Source organism: Nothobranchius furzeri, chromosome 6, assembly GCF_043380555.1.
Source record: "Nothobranchius furzeri strain GRZ-AD chromosome 6, NfurGRZ-RIMD1, whole genome shotgun sequence".
In the NCBI taxonomy this organism is placed as follows: domain Eukaryota; kingdom Metazoa; phylum Chordata; class Actinopteri; order Cyprinodontiformes; family Nothobranchiidae; genus Nothobranchius; species Nothobranchius furzeri.
This window is the reverse complement of record NC_091746.1, coordinates 29,382,804-29,402,281: the sequence shown is the minus strand read 5'-3', so window position 1 is coordinate 29,402,281 and position 19,478 is coordinate 29,382,804. Positions and strand designations below refer to the sequence as shown.

Genomic DNA, 19,478 nt, shown 5'->3' with positions numbered 1-19,478 from the left:
GCTCTGTGCACCCAAGTACCACGAGCTGATGGCTTCAAAACTCACCGTCTAACTTGAAAAAGCATATTGAGGTAAGCTAAAAGTTTCATATTATCACTCGATTATTGACTAAATAATGTAGTAACCTAGTAACATAATAATGGTAAATTTTCAATGTTTGCCATGCCTGGGTGCATGCTATGGCTTGCTTACTAGCAGTAATCTATGATTTAATGTTGCAAGTTCGTTTTATTGGCTTTGTTTGACATTTTAAATTAGACTAGTCTTATATTATCTGAGCTTATATTGTTGCTATATGCAATACTTCGAAGTTATTTAAAATTGTGCAAATCTGTAGTCTACATCTGGTTGATGAAGCATGTACTACTATAGGCGTGATCCTGTCTGTGTACGAGTGTGTGCTCAGGCCCTGAGTGTCTTTGTTAAGAGGTTATCGGCCAAATTCAGTTGAAATTAAATTAAAGTCATGTGGGGGACCACAAAGAGTCCACACTCACACCCAGGTTCTTTTGACTGTTTGAACGTAAATGTTGTCGACGTCTTGTTGCTGCCGACTCAGAGCAGAGAGCTTAGAGTTGGAGAACCAAAGATAAGAATGAAACCTACCTTTGTGTAAACCAATGACATGCACACTTTCTACACAATGAAATAACTCCAACCATCTTCTGGCCTGACAACATTCCTGCCATGCAAATGTACAGTATATGTGCGAGTGTGCACGAGTAGTTGGTTTGTTTGCAAAACGAAAGCAGCGGGACAAAGCAACGGCCAGGAGTTCTAGTGGGTCACCAGAATAACATTTCCTCAGTAAGCTAGTGTTGGGTCTGCTCAACATAATTGCATAGTCCAGTGAAAATGCTCCTTATGAACCTCAATCTGTGTCTGTGCATTCATTTTCTCCACAGAAGAAACACCCCACTCGTCTAGAGAGGTACACGCAACTTACAAAAGCCGCTCTCAAAAGGAAGTCATCCACTGAAGCTTTTTTGCCCACACCCTCCAAGCAAAGCAAGCTGTGGGAAACTCGAAGAGTGTCCCTCCCAGGAAAGTGTGGATCAAGTAGTCCTCAAATTCATTGTCCAAGGCTTGCACCCACCACACACTGTTCAACAACAGGGCTTCATTGATCTTGTGGAGCATCTTCAGCCGAAAACAAATGTCGTGACACGCAACACTGCTGTAAGCAAAGTCACAAAGGCATCTGCAGGAATGACAACTGAAAGCTGACCTTAGTGAAACTGAGTTCATAGCAACAGCAACAGACTGCTGGACAGCACACCGTCGCAGTTTCATTGGTGTTACTGCACACTGGTTTAACCCCGAGACCATGCAAAGACTCTGTGCTGCCCTGGCATGCAAGCAACTTGAGCCCCATTCCCACCTGTGTCGGGCCGGGTAGCGTAGGTTGTTTACATATCTGGGTGGCCTGGAATTTTCCTGGACCAACCAAGGCTCATTCTCAGCCCTCTTCTCGAGGGGGTCTGCTTCAGGCCGACCAGGGCCAACACACCCACTGCTGACAGAAAATTCACACCTTCCATTAGAGCAAGCCTCTGATTGGTGGGTAGAATCAGCCCACATGGGCTTAAGGCAAAGATGTGTGGAATCAACCGGGCCAGGCTGGGGCTACCCGGCCCGGGCCGACCCGGTACAGATGGGAATGGCCCATTAAAGGGCCGCATACCTTTTCTGCCCTGGCTGGTGCCCTAAATGATACCCACACAGAATTTAACATCAGAGAGAAGATCGTTCGCTCCACAACTGACAACGGCTCAAACTTCCTGAAGGCCTTCAGAGTTAAAGGGCAGACTGACGACAACCATCCTGAATCTGTAGGGGACGGTAATGAAGAAGATGATGATAGTGGCCAAAAAGATGATGATGAAGAGGAGGAAAGCATTGAGTGTTGAATTTGTTGATGCTGGAGCCCTTTGAGAACCAGGTGCTTTTGCAACTGAACAAACCCTATTGGTAACTGTATGTTCTGTGTGTGTGGACTGTAGGCCCTGCGGCATGACCCAAGCTTATTAATGTCATTAATGTAATTTTTATTCCCTTACATCTACTTTTTTACTTTAGTTTTGAAAGCAGTACTTTTTATACTTTTACCTGAATGAAAAGCTTGAGTAGATACTTAAACTTCTAAAAGTCTTTTGAAAACCTTGTATCCATACTTTTACTTGAGTAATGAATGTGAGTACTTTTGACACAACTGCTCGCGGGTGACGATGGATGAAGATGATCACGTTAGAGTTCATACTTGTTTATTTATTTTAATTCTGGTGCCTGTTAGCAGCTGATCCTCACGTGCTTGTGGATATCATATATTGTATATGGAGACCTGACTGGAATAATAAGTAAAGGTTAGCAGCTGTAGCTTCAGTGTGCTCATAGGAAACGTGACAAAAGAACACAAAACACATTTCTCTTTATGGCCTATATAGTTGTCATCATCAACGTTACATGATTTACAGAATACATGTGACCAACTAACATTTCATGTTCTACCACCGGATGTTTGGATCAAAATATGAACCAATCAGATCTTAGATCAGGTGAGAGCCAGGCGTTTCCCGTCATGCCCTAGGTTTTGTAGCCGGTGGAGAGCAACTGCAGCGCCTTGCTCTAAAATCTGCGGCCGCCTTGATCTCACGAGGTTATCGTTGCCTACGTAGGCATGACGTCAGAGCACGTCGTACACAAATATAACCGGCATGCACCGCGCGCCGCTCACCGCTGATCTAATCTGCGCTGAACTGGCTCATCTCGAACAAGGCCACACTCTGCTCTCTCCTTCCTGTGTGCAGTCCTAAGTCAAGGTGGGCAGGGCCACAAATGCTAATTCTCCGTGTTTTAGAGGCAGGAAAAAGTGTTGAAGAAATGTTTCTTTAAAGCTTCAGTGTTCTTGTGGTCACCTGGTCAGGTGTGTTTGTTTAACCTGCAGAGAGGAGACTGAGACAGGTGTAACAGCTGAGGAAAAACCCCCAGCTGGATCAGATGACACAAAGGTAAGAGCCTATCCCGAGGCTCCGCTGGTACCTCTACATGAAACCAATCTCAAACAGGAAGTAGAAATTTGCATCATGTGACAGAGAAAGAGATCTGTGAGCTGTTTACTTTTTGTGGATTGTGATGATCCCTCTCCTGTGGTATTCTGGTCTTCCTGATTAGACCGTTGAAACTTTCGAACAACAACCTTCTCTGTTGTCTTTTAACATTATTGTTGTTTAGCCTCCCTCAGAAGCCCCGCCCCCCTCCAGACTGTCTTTGCCTTACAAAGTGCTGAAGTCTTTGGATGGGGATGTTTACAGAAACCTGGAGTTCGATGTGTGGCAGGACACCTGTAAAGGTAAGGCAGGAAGTCAGAATCTCATGTGGACATGTCTGATGATGAAGAGGTCGTAGGGTTTTCCTCTTGTCTGCCCTAGAGCTGGGCAGTATATCCATATTTTAAAAATCAACATCATTTCAGACAAGAAACACCATTTATGTTGATATAACTAGTCAGGCTGTTGGCATTAGTGACTAGTGCTAGCTGCTAATGCTAACAGCTAGCTTGGTCTGTCTCTAAGCGGCCATTACATGTATTCTAACGCATCTGCTTGATCAGGACACCTCTGGGTCAACGTTTTGCTCTAAACTTTGCATTTGACTTTGGTTGGCAGTCACTCAATTAAAAACAGTTCTTTTTGTCCTGTTTGTGAGAGGCGGGCTAAACACCGCCCTAGTCAGGAAACGTCTATGGAGAGCAGTGAGGCCCAAATAGCGGGAGTGTAATCCTGAGCAGTGGATGCAAATGCATCATAAATTAAGCTTTACCTTCTTTCTGTGAAGAAATTCCTGGTAAGTTTGTGGGTGATGGAACATGAGCCACCTCTAGATTTACGTGCTTCCAAGGTGGTACAGCTTCTTAAAGGAACATGGATGTTGCCAACCTTCACACAATTTTCATGTTTTTATCATAAACAAAATGAGAATCCGCACACTTAAATCTGCGATGTAGGAGTTTTATCAGTCAAGCTTTCGGTCAGAAGCTCTCGCTTCCCCTCTGGGTCAGGCAGGCATCCTCCCTTGGTGTTTTTAAATCTCACCAACAATCTTGCACGTTGTTATTCTCAGGCTTTAAATCTTTAATTGCTCTTTTGAAAACTTATTCTCTTTAATATTTTAGTAGAATGTCTTTTCTATTAGTGTCCTTGTGCCAATTTAAATGCTATATCTCATCAGTGGTTATTTTAGCTAAACCTGTCTGTTTTCTTACTTTTTGTCTGTTTTTACAAATTTTAAGCACTTTGGTTAGCTGTGTTGAAAGGCCTCTATATATAACAGGGGTGTCAAACTCACACGGGGCCGAAATGAAACTCTGGGACGGAGTCGAGGACCAAACTTAATATTTTTGAAAAAGTGACGGCAAATTTGCACATTTTCTTTATCAACATATATGCAATTTTGATCCTTTAAATTTGGAAACAAACTTATTTCTGCATTAACTGAATGTGGAATAACCAAATTACACACGAGCAAGTCAGTTTTAGATAAAAGGCATCAGTAGTTTTGATTACTTGTGGTATAATCAGCATTTTATAAATCTATTCAGGATTTATGTTTTCTTGTTTATTCATTGTTCTTATTTTTTTCCTCCTGTAATAAGTGTCATCGCTGCTGTGACGTCTAGCTTTCCCCACTGAGGAACAATAAAGGGATTTTCTATTCTATTCATCTATCTGCAGCCTTTCCTGTTCCTTTTTTACTGTAGGCTAAATCTTTTCTCACGGGCCAACAACAAAATAAAAATGTAATTTTATCTTAAATGAAAATGCAACATCTCACCTGTTAACTTTCATGTTTTGGAGCAGAAAACGAGCATAAAACCAACATATTTAAAGCTCAGTTTGCTCCACTGGTTTACTGTGATGCTCACCTGTTCCAGCCAGATACCTGCATCATGGGGTTGATCTGAGCTGAGGAGGAGACTCCTGTTGTTTTGTTCATCTTCATCATAATAATGACAACATTAGATGACAACAGGTGCTCACATAGGTTTGTGCTGATGAACATGTCTGAGCAGCTTGACCACGTTGTTGTGTGTCGGGGAGGAAACACGACCACAGAGCCGTGCTGGTTTGAGCGTGTCGCTGCTCGCTGGAGTTACATCAGCTCTGTCTGGACGTTAGTTGGAACACTTTTTCTTTCAGTCGTGAACACATTACTGAGCGGCTAGAATCTCCGTTTCTGGGCTTCAGCGTCAGAAAACAGCTGAGTGAACTCGGCGCTGAGTGAGAGGAGTGTAGTTTGTCCGAGACAGCGGAGCTGCAGACACCCAACTACCTCTGACTGCCTCGGCGCTGAAAAAACACAAAGGAGGGTGCGCGTCTGCTCCGCGCTGGCGCCGCGCTGGCGCCGCAAAGCATCATGGGAGTTGAAGTCTTTGCGGTAAAATCGGCCAGCGAGCCAGTTTTAATATATTTTTGATATTTATCTCGCGGGCCACATAAAAATGCTCCGCGGGCCGCATCTGGCCCGCGGGCCTTGACTCTGACATCTGTGATATATAACCTGTTATGGTAACACTATTCAATTCAAGTTTATTTATACAGCGCCAAATAAATCAGTAAAAAGTTTCCTATAAGGAACCCAGCAAACTGTATCAAGTCACTGACTAGTGTCGGTGACTTTAAAGCAATCCTCATACTAAGCAAGCATTTAGCGACAGTGGAGAGGAAAACGCCCTTTTAACAGGAAGAAACTTCGAGAGGATCCTGTGATGGGGTTTATCCAACAGCACTATTCTGCCTGACTCGGAGGGGTGTGGTTTGGTCTGACAGCCTTTTCCAACACCACAGTTCAGTACCAGTTTAATTTGTTGGTCACTGATTGGCTAGGGGAGTCACTGGTTCTACAGCAGGGCTATTCAGTTCTGGGACTTGAGGGCCGGTGTCCAGCATGTTTTAGTTTTAACCCTGCTTCAGCGCACCCAATTTCAGTCAGCAGGTGATTAACAGGCTTCTGCAGAGCCCGATGAGCTGCTGCACAGGTGATTCAACCACTGAATAAAGTGTGTTGGAGCAGAGAAGTCAATAAAACGTGCTGGAGACCGGCCCTCAAAACCAGAACTTGAATAGCTCTGTTCTAGAGCATTCTGCCTGCAGCTGTTTCAAGGTTGAGTTTGGCAAAACTCCAAAGACTAAGCAGAATGTTCAAGATCACTGCCATTGTTGTGCTGGGTTGTAGTTCTGCCTGGCATCCAGATCACGCCGCGAGGAAACGGCACGAGTTCCGCCCCCTCAGCAAATGTTACGAGAAAATAACCACTTGCATTGAGGTGAGCCGTGTTGATCCACGCTGCACCAAGCTGTCTTTTGCTGAGTAGTGCTGCAGGAAAATGGCTTTAGCGAGAGGCTTGGTTTATGCATGACGCGTCCGCGAGGTTCGCACGGCTCAGCGCGGCAAAATTGCGTCATTTTTAACAACCACGCGCCTCCGCACGGCCCAAACTTTCCACAACGCGCACCTAGGAAATTTTCTAACCACGCGGACGGTCGGACGTGGAAAAACATGGCGGCCCGGCAAGAACTAGTATGGCAGAGGTTGGTATATACAGACATTTGTTTGATTCAGCTCTCAGAGATCACCGTGATCAACATGTTGTTAATAATTCTTGGAGAGAAATAGCTCGCACTGTCGGAAAAGACGAGGACGCTGTTAAAAATGCTGGAATGCCATGTTGTAAACAGTAATTTCTACTTCTACTATGGTGTAGTGTTGGATACATGCTGTAGAGCTCCATGCTGCCCCCTACAGTTTGGGAGAATATTGGCTCACCGCAGAGACGAGCCGCATGAACCATAAACGCTGCGAGTTGTGAAGCGCGTTCCATCCGCGAGCCGAGCGGAACGTAAACGCGTCAAGCATAAACCAAGCTTTACGTGTGAGTTCAGGCCAGTGGAGGCAGAAACATTAAGGTTTGTAGTTCTGGTGAGTGCAAGAGCCTCCTAAGCTCAGGGAATGATGGCCTGGGTTCTACTATCTGTTTAGTAATCCGATTACTGCTCTGTGACAGAGATGCAGAAGATGGACTACATGGTGTTTGCAGGTCGGCAGTACTTTCTGGGAGATAAGTGTCAGGTGACCTCTCATTTCATTTAAAGTGATCAAGACCACTTTAAAAGTTGAGTCTTTAATACAAAGGTCAGGACTGGACCAGAACCAAACCCTTTGGCTTGTCGGATTTCAGGTCCGTTTGGAACCAAAGGGGAAGTACTACAACGCTTTCATCCAGGAAGTTGGAACTCACTCTGCAGCCGTCACGGTGTTCATCGAGGAGCTGGGAGAGAAGTAAAAGAACGATCAAGATCCATGGTTCAGAACCAGATCTGGACCAGAACTATGAATGGACCAGAACGCTGAGGGTCTGACATATTTATCATATTGATGTGAATGTGTTTGGTTTTCAGGCACCTAGTCCCTCTGACCGATCTCAAACCAGTTAATCCAGTCCCGGCTTGGAACATTTCGGGGCCTGCCAGGAAGGGAGATCTAGGTAGGGTTCTGGTCCTGGTTCTGATCGTTTTAAACCTTCTGACCCAATCATTTTTCTTACAGACTCAGACTCACGAAGCCAACGCCATCATCGCCATCGGTACTTTAGGAAGTCTCGGGGTAGCAGCAGTGTAAAGGGGGCGGAGTTACTGATGCTATCTCCTCCTTATGGAGGCCACACCCCCTCTGCTCTCCCTCCTCGCTTCCAACCTGCAGGTCATCCCCGCCCACCAATTCCACCATCACCTGGAGCTTTGACCTATGACCCCTATGCCCCTCACCACCATCACCACAACCCTCCTGCAGTCAGAACCCCGCGCTATGGAGCTTCGAGGTGGGACCCCACTGTGCCCTGCCCCCTTTCCCCATTCCTCTTATCTTTAAAATCTGTTTCTGCTTTTCTTATGTTCTGGTCAGAAGTTCCACGCGATTTTTGAACCGTCACCTGATTGGTCCACAACTGACTTATTACCATGCTGGCCGGCGATATTACCATGACTACGAGAACTATGCCTTCAGGTCCCGGTAAGCATTAACCTCTTCTTCTCTGATCATATTTTGGGTCATTCAGGACTCTGTGAACCTGGATATGTATGTTTGAAGATGTCGCCACACCATACCACACCTAGTATGGTGTGGTAAGATGTTTGACAACAGCTAAGAGTACCTGCATGAGCTCAAACAGAAACCAGGAAAAAGTCCACAAATTCTTTAGTGGGCATAGGTGGAAAGTAACAAATTACTTTTACTAACATTACTGTAATTGAGTAGTTGGTACAAATAAAAAATGGCTTTAATGCAAATCCACTTTGTTAAACTTTGTTTTTAGTATTTTACTTTGTTACATGTTCAATCATGCCTTAGTAAAAATATGTATTTAAGGCCTAATAAATAAAAAATATTGCTCTTTGCTAGCCTGACCTGCCAGACTCGTCCTTGGTTAACTCGGCACAGAGAGAGTCAGGTAACTCGCAGGAAGAGAGGCACTAGAAGGGCGGGACTAGCCAGCTCAAAAATAACCAATCAGAAACAGACTGAAATGCCGACTGTACTGCGTGACACTTAAGTTATAAAAGAAGTCTGGAAACGGCACAAACATCTTATTTATTTATTTTTTAGAAGAAAGGCTTTTAGCGCTTCTACTTGTTGTGGTTTTAAAGACATTCAAGTCATTTAGAACGGAGGAAAGCGCCACAGCGAACTCCGCTTCAGTCGCCATGTTAAACAAACATGGCGTTATGGTGTGTGACGTACGCTGCAAGGCGCCGATTGGCTCTGTTAGATTCTCGGGGGGGGCGGGGTTATTTGAATAAGAGTTCCCAGACCCTTTCTCTGTGCAGAATGAACAGAGGAGGAGCCTAGCGGGCCAGGCTAGCTCTTTGCAGCATCGGAAAAGAAATGCCGGCATGGGCGCCGCGCCTCACCTCAGGTTGGATGAGTGTTCTCTTTCTAATGGGGGGGGAGGTTAAACACCCACACTCATCTGCAGTTTGCTCAGAAGCTTTAGCATCAGTGCAGTCCCTTTGATGTTTGAAACCTGCACTTTAGCATGCTGGCGTTACGTCAGTATTCCAGTCGCCTCTGTTGTTCATTTGTGTTTGCCAAACTGCTTCGTTCTGCCCAAGTGGCAAAAAAAAAAACGTGCACTCATTAAGATCTCCTGGCGTGCTCTGCTCATAACAGGAGAACTACAGCCTTTATCGGTTAAAACATTTTGTTTGTAGCGTGATGAACTACATATTTATTAAAAATGATAGATAATTCCATACAAATATGAAATATTGATTTGATTGATCTTTGGATGTTTAATCAGAAGACTATATTTACTTGTTCAGGGACCATAAACACACTTGGTGTTAATTCAGACAGAGTCAAGTATGTGGTTTATAAAATGTATTTATTTATTTTTCCCTAAACTAATGATTATTGTAATGATAGATTTTAATTACGAGGACCATAAGACATTAAAAATTCATATCTAGTATGAATCCCATCTTACGGACACTGGGTTATTTAAATCAGAAGATTGGGTCTTTTTATTACAGGGATTTAAATAAACACTTGGCATTAACTGAGAGACAAGAGAAAGAGACTTTAAAACGTTTAAGAAAATTTATTACTAAATAATTTAACAAGACTAACTCTCTAATGATGGATGATCTGTTTGAATGAAGTGTGAGGTGAAAGGTGTGCGTGAATGATGTCAAATTCACAACCCTCGCATCCGGAGAACAAAGTCTCAGTGGGAGATGATGTTTTGCTCCTAACCGATCAGAGTTTGAGACTCGTAGTCATAAACACATGAGATGCCATTTGAGTCGCATCCACATACCCTCAGTGAGACCTCCGTACAGATCCGGATGCCAGGTCCACGACCCTCCTCTGGTACTGGAGCCGATAGGACAGCGTCGACAGTACGACAAACCAGTCTTTGGATAGTCTCCAGGTAAAAAGCGACGGGTGGTTCACAGCGTCAAAAGGAGACCCTCCTTGGGTCTGCGAGTTCAGCTTTTATTCTGAAGGAACTGTTGCTTGATTGGTAAAAACGGAATTTTCCCAGCTTGAATGGTTCTCAGCTTAAAAAGAGAAGTACAGATGGCCTGTCCTTACTTCTCCTAACATGCGGTGAACTCCAAGGGATCTTGAGAGATCTTGAATACTGAACTAAGATGGCGTTGGAACTGTTTTATTAATCTGGATGTTTTTGATTCTGGACGAATCAAAGCTGACAGATTTAATAAACACCACAGACTATGCCACGCTTCAGACTAGGAAGGTTCTGATTGGATCAGTACAGCAATGTGTCATGTGATTGTTTCCCTTACGTGGGTCTAGTGGACTAGAATAAGTCATTTACTTATTAAAACATATTAATCATAATATTGTGATTTCACAGATCGGTCACATTGTATTATTGACTAACAGTTGTTTAGATTAGCTTTATTGAAAATAGAGTTCTTTGATTTTGTTAATAGAAAGGAAACTTCATCTTCTGTCTTCATTGCTGGAACGTAAACCGTTTAGAAGCGAATGCATGACCTTGAGGCTGTTTCATGCACTCTGGCGCTGTGTCAGAGGGACCTGTGGTTAGAGGATAAATAAGAGGATAAATAGCTCCTTCATCACGTTACATTATACATGACAAGATATGAATGGAATGATGAGTGGATTAGTCTGATGTGTGGAATGCTGGATTGGAAAAACCTAAGTATCTGAGAATTTGTAGTCTGGGTTGTAAAAGAATTGGGCTGTTTGTTAATTACCGATTTATTTTTAAAACCGTTCGACGGTATCTGTCGAGTCTACGCACCTTTTTGTGTGGAGATTTTCATGCGATCCAGGGGGTCAAGAGGTCGTGCTGGTCACTGCCGGTGGAGTGGACCTCTATCAGGAACCCGTAGATTAGCTCCGATACGACCCGTCTAGTCTGATTTCTCCAGGTGACGACAGGAAGCTGCAATGCTTGCTTGCATCCAAGTCTGTCTGTTTGGCTCTTAAAGGAGTTGTTTGTCTGATATCAGCCACAGCGTTGCAGAGAGGCTTTTGACTGGATGTCAAGAGATGGTTTCGAAATTTTCTTCCGCGATTTGGCCGGATCGGGAGTCGGCGAGGAACTGAATTAATCCGGAAGTAATTCTTGTTTTATTGAACCCATTGCTTATAAGTTTTGGCAAAACAGAATTTGACATGTTTGAGGGCTTTATCAAAACATTCCTTCAGATACACAGGTGGTTAACTCTTTGTGAATGAGAATGTTTTAAAACACTTATGTGAAGTGAATATTAACATCAAAAAGTAGGAATTTTGGGTTTTCATGAGCTGTACGCCAAAATCATCAATATTAGAAACAATAAAAGGCTTGAACTACTTCAGTTGTGTGTAACGAATCTAATCTATATGAAAGTTAATGTTTATCAGTACATTACAGACAATAATTAACTTGATCACAATATGCTAAGTTTTTGAGAAGGACCTGTACATGTGGGTGATATTAAAGCACAGATTATTCAAACAGTTGATTTAAACATCTTCTTTCAACACATAGGATTATTCCAACTTATGATGAATTATATGAATGGAAACCGTGTTCCCTCGCCCGGACGTGGGTCACCAGGGCCCCCTCTGGAGCCAGGCCTGGAGGTGGGGCACGTTGGCGTGCGCCTGGTGGCCGGGCTTTCACCCAAGGAGCCCGGCCGAGCACAGCCCGAAGAGGAAACGTGGGTCCCCCTTCCCATGGGCTCACCACTCGTGGGAGGGGCCAAAGGGGTCGGGTGCAGTGTGTGACGGGTGGTAGTCGAGGGCGGGGACCTTGGCGGTCTGATCCTCGGCTACAGAAGCTGGCTCTTGGCACATGGAATGTCACCTCTCTGGTGGGAAAGGAGCCTGAGTTGGTGTGTGAGGTTGAGAGATTCTGACTAGATATAGTCGGACTCACCTCAACGCGTGGCTCTGGCTCTGGAACCAGTTTCCTTGAGAGGGGTTGGACTTTCTACCAATATGGAGTTGATCCCACTGAGAGGCGCAGAGGTGGGCATACTAGTTGCCCTCCATCTTGGTGCCTGTACGTTGGGGTTTACCCTGGTGAATGAGAGGGTAGCCTCCCTCCGCCTATGTGCGGGGGGACGGGTTCTGACTGTGGTCTGCGCTTCTGCACCAAACTACAGTTCAGACTACCCACCCTTTTGGAGACCTTGGAGGGGGTGCTGGAAAGCGCTCCTTCCGGTGACTCCCTCTTTCTGCTGGGGGACTTTAACGCTCATGTGGGCAACAACAGTGAGACCTGGAGAGGTGTGGTTGGGGGGAACGGCCCTCCTGATCTGAGTTTGAGTGTTTTGTTATTGGACTTCTGTGCCAGTCATGGATTGTCCATGAACACCATGTTCAGACATAAAGGTGTCCATATGTGCTCTTGGCACCAGGTACCTTAGGCCGCAGCTCGATGATCGACTTTGTCGTTGTCTCATCTGACCTGCGGCCGCATGTCTTGGACACTCGGGTGAAGAGAGGGGTGGAGCTGTCAACTGACCACCACCTGATGGTGAGTTGGCTCAGATGGTGGGGGAGGATGCCGGTAAGCCTAGGCAGACCCAAACGTATTGCGAGGGTCTGCTGGGAACGTCTGGCAGAGTCTCCTGTCAGGAGCTTCAATCCCCACCTCCAACAGAACTTCCAAAATGTTCCGGGGGAGGCGGGGGACATTGAGTCTGAATGGACCCTGTTCCGTGCCTCCATTGTTGAGGCGACGGACCGGAGCTGTGGTCGCAGGATCGTCTGTGCCTGTCTTGGTGGCAACCCCCAAACCCACTGGTGGACACCGGCGGTTAGGATGCTGTCAAGCTGAAGAAAGAATCCTATCAGGTCTTTTTGACCTGTAGGACTCTAGAGGCAGCTGACGGGTACCGGCAGTCCAAGCGGAACGCGACTCGGGTGGTCGTCAAGGCAAAAACCCGGACACGGGAGGAATTCGGTAAGACCATGGAGCAAGACTTCCGTACGGCTTCGAGGAGATTCTGGTCCACCATCCAGTGCCTCAGGGGGGGAAAGCAGTGCGCTACCAACACTATCTATAGTGGGGAGGGTGTGCTGCTGACCTCTGCTCAGGACGTTGTGGATCGGTGGGCAGAATACTTCGAAGACCGCCTCAATCCCACCGACACGTCTTCCAGTGAGGAAGCAGAGTCTTGAGAGGCCAACCCAAAGTCCTCAGACTCTGGTGCTGAGGTCACTGAGGTGGTTAAAAAGCTCCTCTGTGGCAAGGCTCCAGGGGTGGATGAGATCCGCCCGGAGTTCCTTAAGGCTCTGGATGTTGTGGGGCTGCGTTGGCTGACGCGGCTCTGCAATATCATGTGGACATCGGGGACAGTCCCACTGGACTGGCAGACCGGGGTGGTGGTCCCCTTATTTAAAAAGGGGGACCGCAGGGTGTGTTCTATCTACAGGGGGATCACACTCCTGAGCCTTCCTGGTAAGGTCTGTTCAGGAGTTTTGGAGAGGAGGGTCCGTCGGATTGTTGAACCTCAGATTCAGGAGGAGCAATGTGGTTTTGGTCCTGGCCGTGGAACACTGGACCAGCTCTGTACCCTTAGGGGGATCCTGGAGGGTGCGTGGGTATTTGCCCGACCAGTCCACATGTGTTTTGTCGATTTGGAGAAGGCGTTTGACCACGTCCCTCGGGGGGCCCTGTGGATCAGGTCTCTGCTTTTTGCAGATGATGTGGTCCTGTTGGCTTCATCAGAACATGATCTTCAGCTTTCGCTGGAGCGGTTCGCAGCCGAGTGTGAAGCAGCTGGGATGAGAATCAGCTCCTCTAAATCTGAGACCATGGTCTTGATTTGGAAAAGGGTAGAATGCCTTCTCCGGGTCAGGGGTGAGGTCCTGCCCCAAGTGGAGGAGTTTAAGTATCTCGGGGTCTTGTTCACGAGTGAGGGAAAACTGGAGCGTGAGATCGGTAGACGGATTGGTGCTGCATCTGCAGTGATGCGGGCGTTGTACCGGTCTGTCGTGGTGAAGAGAGAGCTGAGTCAGAAGGCGAAGCTCTCGATTTACCGGTCGATCTACGCTCCTACCCTCACCTATGGTCATGAGCTTTGGGTAGTGACCGAAAGAACGAGATCGCGGATACAAGTGGCCGAAATGAGTTTTCTCCGAAGATTGGCTGGGCTCCCCCTTAGGGTGAGAAGCTGGGTCATTCGGGAGGGGCTCGGAGTAGACCCGCTGCTCCTCCACATCGAGAGGAGCCAGTTGAGGTGGCTCGGGCATCTGGTCAGGATGCCTCCTGGATGCCTCCCTGGTGAGGTTTTCCGGGCATGTCCAACCGGGAGGAGACCTAAAGGTAGACCCAGGACACGCTGGAGGGACTATGTCTCTCACCTGGCCAGGGAACGCCTTGGGATTCCCCCGGAGGAGCTGGTCCAAGTGGCTGGGGAGAGGGAAGTCTGGGACTCTCGCCTTAGGCTACTGCCCCCGCGACCCGACTCGGGATAAGCGGATGAAAATGGATGGATGGATGGATGGATGGATGAGTTGTAAGGTCATGGAGGAGCTTCGAGGAGTTTTCCTCAGTGAATATGCAGGAGTCTGCATGAGGCTTTGAGTGAGAATGTTTTGGTTTCTTGTAGCATGAACTGGGGCAGAGTCTTGTTTTGGGTTTGGGGCCAAACAGATGTTCTTGTGTCTGCAAATGAGGTTACTTAATTTGAGGGCGAAAATTTGACTACTTGGTACATTACATGTTTATGCAAATCATCACTTAATACTTGAATAGCCAATTCAATTGTAAAAGTTTTGTGCACCATCCTTACTTGTTAATCAGCTCTGAACTCATCAGTTTGTTTTTAATATTTCTGGGGAGAAGAAACATAAACTTAAGTGTGATTTTAAGATGGCAGCTTTTTTACAAAATTGGACCAAAATCATTAAAATTATTTGTGGGGACATGTTCCCGTTTAAAACGACACACGTGATCAACTCAAGTATTTGTGCCAAATTCATGCAATGATGTAGCCCGACTCTTTATTCTACTCAAGAACAAGAGATTAAATGACTACGAGAGAAATCTACACAAACAAGCCACAAAGATTGAGTAATGTTTAATTGTAAGTTCGGTGTTAAATCAGTAACTCAATTGATTTCAGAGCTAATGCAGTGATGATAAAGACGTGTGTTTGGGAGGGGCGATGGGATTTACTGCAAGAGCTTTAGAGAATGTGGTGTGACCAAATATGGCTAATTGGGTGCGTTTCTGTATGAAAAGGACCGATTGGGCATGAGCCCCTGGGTATGCACACAAGGGGGTTTTTCAACCGTCTGTTGCGGAGGGACGTGTGTACAACTGACCACTGCGTGTTTAATAAATCCGGGTGTAATCCGTTCGTACAGACACGCTACATTTCATTTGTAGGGTGGAATAAAGGATGTTTTAGTTTTAAAGGTCTCTGAGCTAGATCTGCACCAGCGAAGTGGAAGCAGAACTCACCATTTCTGTATTCGTTTAATTTTTCCTGTGTATTCAGTCGCAGTCGGCGCCAGCTGGGGACCAATAAGGAGTGTCAGTTTGGGTTGTCTGCAGAGACAGGGGAGGAGCCAAGTGGTCTGGAGGCAGCCATCGCTTACTACCAGCTGGATGACACCAATGATGCAGTTTTCACCCCGCTGACGGTCAGATAAGTCTTCCTTGTATTGAATCAGGTCGCAACTAAAGTTCTCAAAGACTCTATTCAGTTTCAGCTGTACAACCACTCGATGCAGCTGCTCGTCAGTAAATGCTTGGGTGTGCTGGCCCCAGCGGCTCTCTGGAGCACTGCCCTAAGTGTTGATTTGTCATCTCTGCAGAGTTCAGCTGTGGCTCCTCCTGCCACCATTGGAGCTCCACCCACTTCTGCCTCCTACAGAGTTCAAAGGGCTCCAGGGCCCCTCCCTTCTATGCCTCCACCTGGTACCAGCCCCATCTGCTCTTCTGAGGAAGACCAGGAAGACACAAGTACTGTGGAAGACCAGGGTGAGTCACTTCCTGCTGAACTTTCAAAGTAAAGCTCATGGGTAGAGCAGTAATGTGTTATGTGATCCTGTTCATCAGCCGAGTACACAGAGGATTACATGTACAGCAGTCAAGGTGAGTAATGGAGGATTGATGTCTCTATCCTCAAAATTTTGTGAACTGGAAGTGATGTCATCCTAAACACTTTCAGATCAAAGTTTCCAGCCCTCAGGTGTCTATGCTTCTGCTGAGCCCCCCTCCACTCAGGTAATTCCCTACCTTACTTGTGGCTCCGCCTCTTTCGTGACATCGCTTATTGAACATACAGGCTGTAAAGTGGCCTGGAGGCATGGCTCCTCCTCCTTCACTGCTGTCCACATCACAGCACAGTCCACCTGTCCTGCTCCATTCTACACCCACTAACAAACCTCCTCATGGAGCAGAAGCTCGTTGCTTACCTGGAGACAGATGTCCAACTTTTCTGGTCAAGTGATGGAGGTACGGACAGGACCCGTTTGGACTCGGTGTCTCAGAGTTCCTGAGACCTCAGCCGAACAATCTGCTGTGGTTCCTCCATCTCAGCCTAGCTCCTCTCAGCCAGTTTCTAGACCCCCCCCCCCCCACACACACACACACACACACACACTCCTGCACATTAAACACTAGGTGGCGACATCTCCTTTTCTTGAAAGAACAAACTTCAAAGCAGCGTTAGTCTGAGTTATTAGAACATGTGAGCCAGATGTGACGGTCTCTGATGTTACACAGAACATGTGACTATCAGCGTCATTAAGCTGTGATGGTGTTTTTTTGTGAAAGGACGAGCAGGAAAGGGACACAGCTGACTCTCCGAACAGACCGCAGTTGAGCTACAGCTACACGCAGCAGGTAAACGCACCTGGACACACCTGCACAGGGCCACACCCCCTGCTTCATCAGGAAGTGACACAGTAAACACCACCATCTGACCCCAGAAGCTGTGAAGTGTTGGCTTGGACAGGGATAATCAGCTGATGGTAGATCAGGAGAGTCCAGGTCCAGCTGGCGGACTGCAGGATTCTGGTCCAGGGGCGTAGAAGACAGAGTTTGGAGTAGCTTCATCTCTGAGGTGTGTTGTTTCAGGTTGTGAAGCCACTACCTGTCATCTGCTCTTCACCATCCTCCTCCTCCTCCTCGCCTTCCTCTCCATCATCTCGAGTACCTGCAGCACCTCACCTGCCGTCAGCTGCACACCTGCAGACACGCTCAGGTAAGTGGGTGACCAGCAGACAGGTGAACTGCACTGTCAAGATCTGACTCATTTTTTCTGCGCTCAGTTGCCATGATGATCCCAGCTGCTGCTCCCTGGTTGCCGAATGAGGTGGGTGAGCCATTCTGTGCTGTGGTGGCTTCGCCCCCTTACTCCTATGACCCAAACGGCAGTGATTTACCCAGAGGTGAGAGGTCACGGTGTTTATTTGTCTTGAGGTTAAATGACAAATGGTCTCTGGTGTACTAGTGTGTGTGTGTGTGTGTGTGTTTGCAGACTGCAGGGTCGTCCAGTATTACTTCAACCTTGGCGTCCAGGTGGGACTTGCCGTGTTAAATTCTCCATTCTGTTGCTGGTGGTGAGACCGGTGTCTGACCTCTGATCTGTTCATCTTCAGTGGTATCATCAGAACTGCTGGCAGCAGCAGGTGTACCCCCCTTCCTCACCTGACCCTGCATACCCCTATCAGCACTACCCCTCCTACATGAGCCAGGAGCCCCCGCTCCACGGTGAGACCCAGATTTTTTTTGTATAGTTGGACTTTATTGAGGGGCCAGAACTTTTCACACCCCGCCCCTCCATCTGCCCATAGCTGGACCGCCATTCCCTGAGCCAGGCCGAGGTACTCACCAGTCCCCCTCCTACCCAGAATCCTCCAGGACAGCAGATGGACAGGTGGAAGGACACAGCGGTGGTAAGTATTATTGATTGATGATGGTGTTGTATTTGATCAGCACCACATGGCTTGGTTCCAAAGAGTTCCCACTAGTCTCAGACACCAGGTCGCTGCCCTTTAGTCTAGAACCCATTTAGATGTAGATCCGAGCGGACCAAGCCAAACATGCAACATCAGAGACCGACACTGGTGGCTGCTGACTACTGCATCAATGGAAGTAGTCACTGGTTGGCTAGGGGGCAGAACCTTCTGGACCGAACTGTGTTTCTGCCCCATAGCCAACCAGTGACTTTACCTCTATTCATCATAATTATGTCTTTATGGTTGAGTTACAAAACATTTAACCCCCCTCAGGTGTCATGACGGTAAACTCGACCCATTAAACCTAAACTGGTTTAAAACCAGGCTGTAAACATGTCTATTTCTGCTGTGAAGTTCAGACTTTGTTAAAAAGGAATTACTTCTTCACAACTGTGGAGATTAAACTGTTTGCTAGCTACACTGCGTGTTCGTGTTGACGGTCCCGGGGAAGAGGGATCCGGATTTGAGACGACCTGGATGATCCTGTCCAGCTGTCTGCAGTAGCTTAGCTCAGTTAGGCCGTGTTGAAGGGCAGAAGCAGCTCTCCTGATGCGTGAAGCCAAAAAACGCTTTATGGGGTTTTTCATGAGAAAAGTCACAATATAACCGGTCAAAAGCTCCAGAAAGTGGATTTAGGATGATTTAGGACCTTTAAACTGAGATGAAGCTGTTTTCTCTTCCCACTCAGGACCCACCCCATCAGTGGAAGGACCTTCCTCCTCAATTAGCCCTGCTCTTCCTGGCTCCGCCCCCTCCACATTGCTCTATCCAGATCAGACTTCTATCCCCCCTCCCACTCTGCTGCACCTGCCATATGAAGCATCACCTGCAGCTTCTTACGTTTCCACAGCTCCTCCCCCCCTTCCACACCATGCCCACATCCCGCATCACTCCTCTTACCACCCCTGCCTTCCTCCATCCTCCCACTGGGGGACTGTATCAGCATCAGGACACGCCCCGCGGGTCTACTGCCCCTCCCCTAATCCTGGCCATGTGGTTGGTTACATCACTACCCCTCCTCACCACACAACCACACACTACATCCCCCCCGCCATGTAAAGGCTGCGCGTTAGCTCATGGCTAATTGCACCATTTGATTTCATTTAGCAATGCTAGCTTTTCTACCGATCACTTCATGTTCCTGAAGAGCAAAAAATTGTTAAAACAGAAACGTGTTTCTAAGCTAACATGTTAGCTGTTGGCACGTGTTAGCCTACGTTTTGTTTATAGCGACCTGTGATTTTCTGTTTAAGACGGTTGAAAGGTTCGTTTCCGGTTGAACATTTTAGTTGAAAGAATTTAGGCTGAGTTCAAACCAGCCAATCGGTGTGGAGGGTGGGGCCACATGCTGGGCAGGGCCATACGCTGGGCGGGGCCAGTCCCTTAGTGCTGATAAGGGACCTCTTTGTGTTCAGGTTCATGTTTTTGGTTTGAATAAAGTTCATTTCGGCAGCAGA

General features: G+C 46.9%; 1 protein-coding gene across 2 annotated transcripts in view; it reads left to right on the top strand.

Moving 5' to 3' along the window:
- The window catches only part of alg13 (ALG13 UDP-N-acetylglucosaminyltransferase subunit), a 27,502-nt gene extending 8,024 nt beyond the window's left edge, over positions 1–19,478 (top strand). Inside the window, exons 8-25 of one of the 2 annotated variants that reach the window (XM_015972457.3) lie at positions 2,945–3,008; positions 3,232–3,349; positions 7,061–7,125; positions 7,235–7,335; positions 7,455–7,540; positions 7,603–7,873; positions 7,960–8,064; positions 15,552–15,696; positions 15,871–16,036; positions 16,115–16,150; positions 16,227–16,282; positions 16,835–16,903; positions 17,138–17,264; positions 17,332–17,451; positions 17,541–17,581; positions 17,662–17,773; positions 17,857–17,958; positions 18,710–19,478. In XM_015972457.3, the coding sequence (XP_015827943.3) occupies positions 2,945–3,008; positions 3,232–3,349; positions 7,061–7,125; positions 7,235–7,335; positions 7,455–7,540; positions 7,603–7,873; positions 7,960–8,064; positions 15,552–15,696; positions 15,871–16,036; positions 16,115–16,150; positions 16,227–16,282; positions 16,835–16,903; positions 17,138–17,264; positions 17,332–17,451; positions 17,541–17,581; positions 17,662–17,773; positions 17,857–17,958; positions 18,710–19,080 (2,155 nt within the window). In that variant the 3' untranslated portion in view covers positions 19,081–19,478. Of the gene's footprint in view, positions 1–2,944; positions 3,009–3,231; positions 3,350–7,060; positions 7,126–7,234; positions 7,336–7,454; positions 7,541–7,602; positions 7,874–7,956; positions 8,065–15,551; positions 15,697–15,870; positions 16,037–16,114; positions 16,151–16,226; positions 16,283–16,834; positions 16,904–17,137; positions 17,265–17,331; positions 17,452–17,540; positions 17,582–17,661; positions 17,774–17,856; positions 17,959–18,709 lie in introns of both variants that reach the window. The other variant, XM_015972451.3, reaches the window with a different exon arrangement.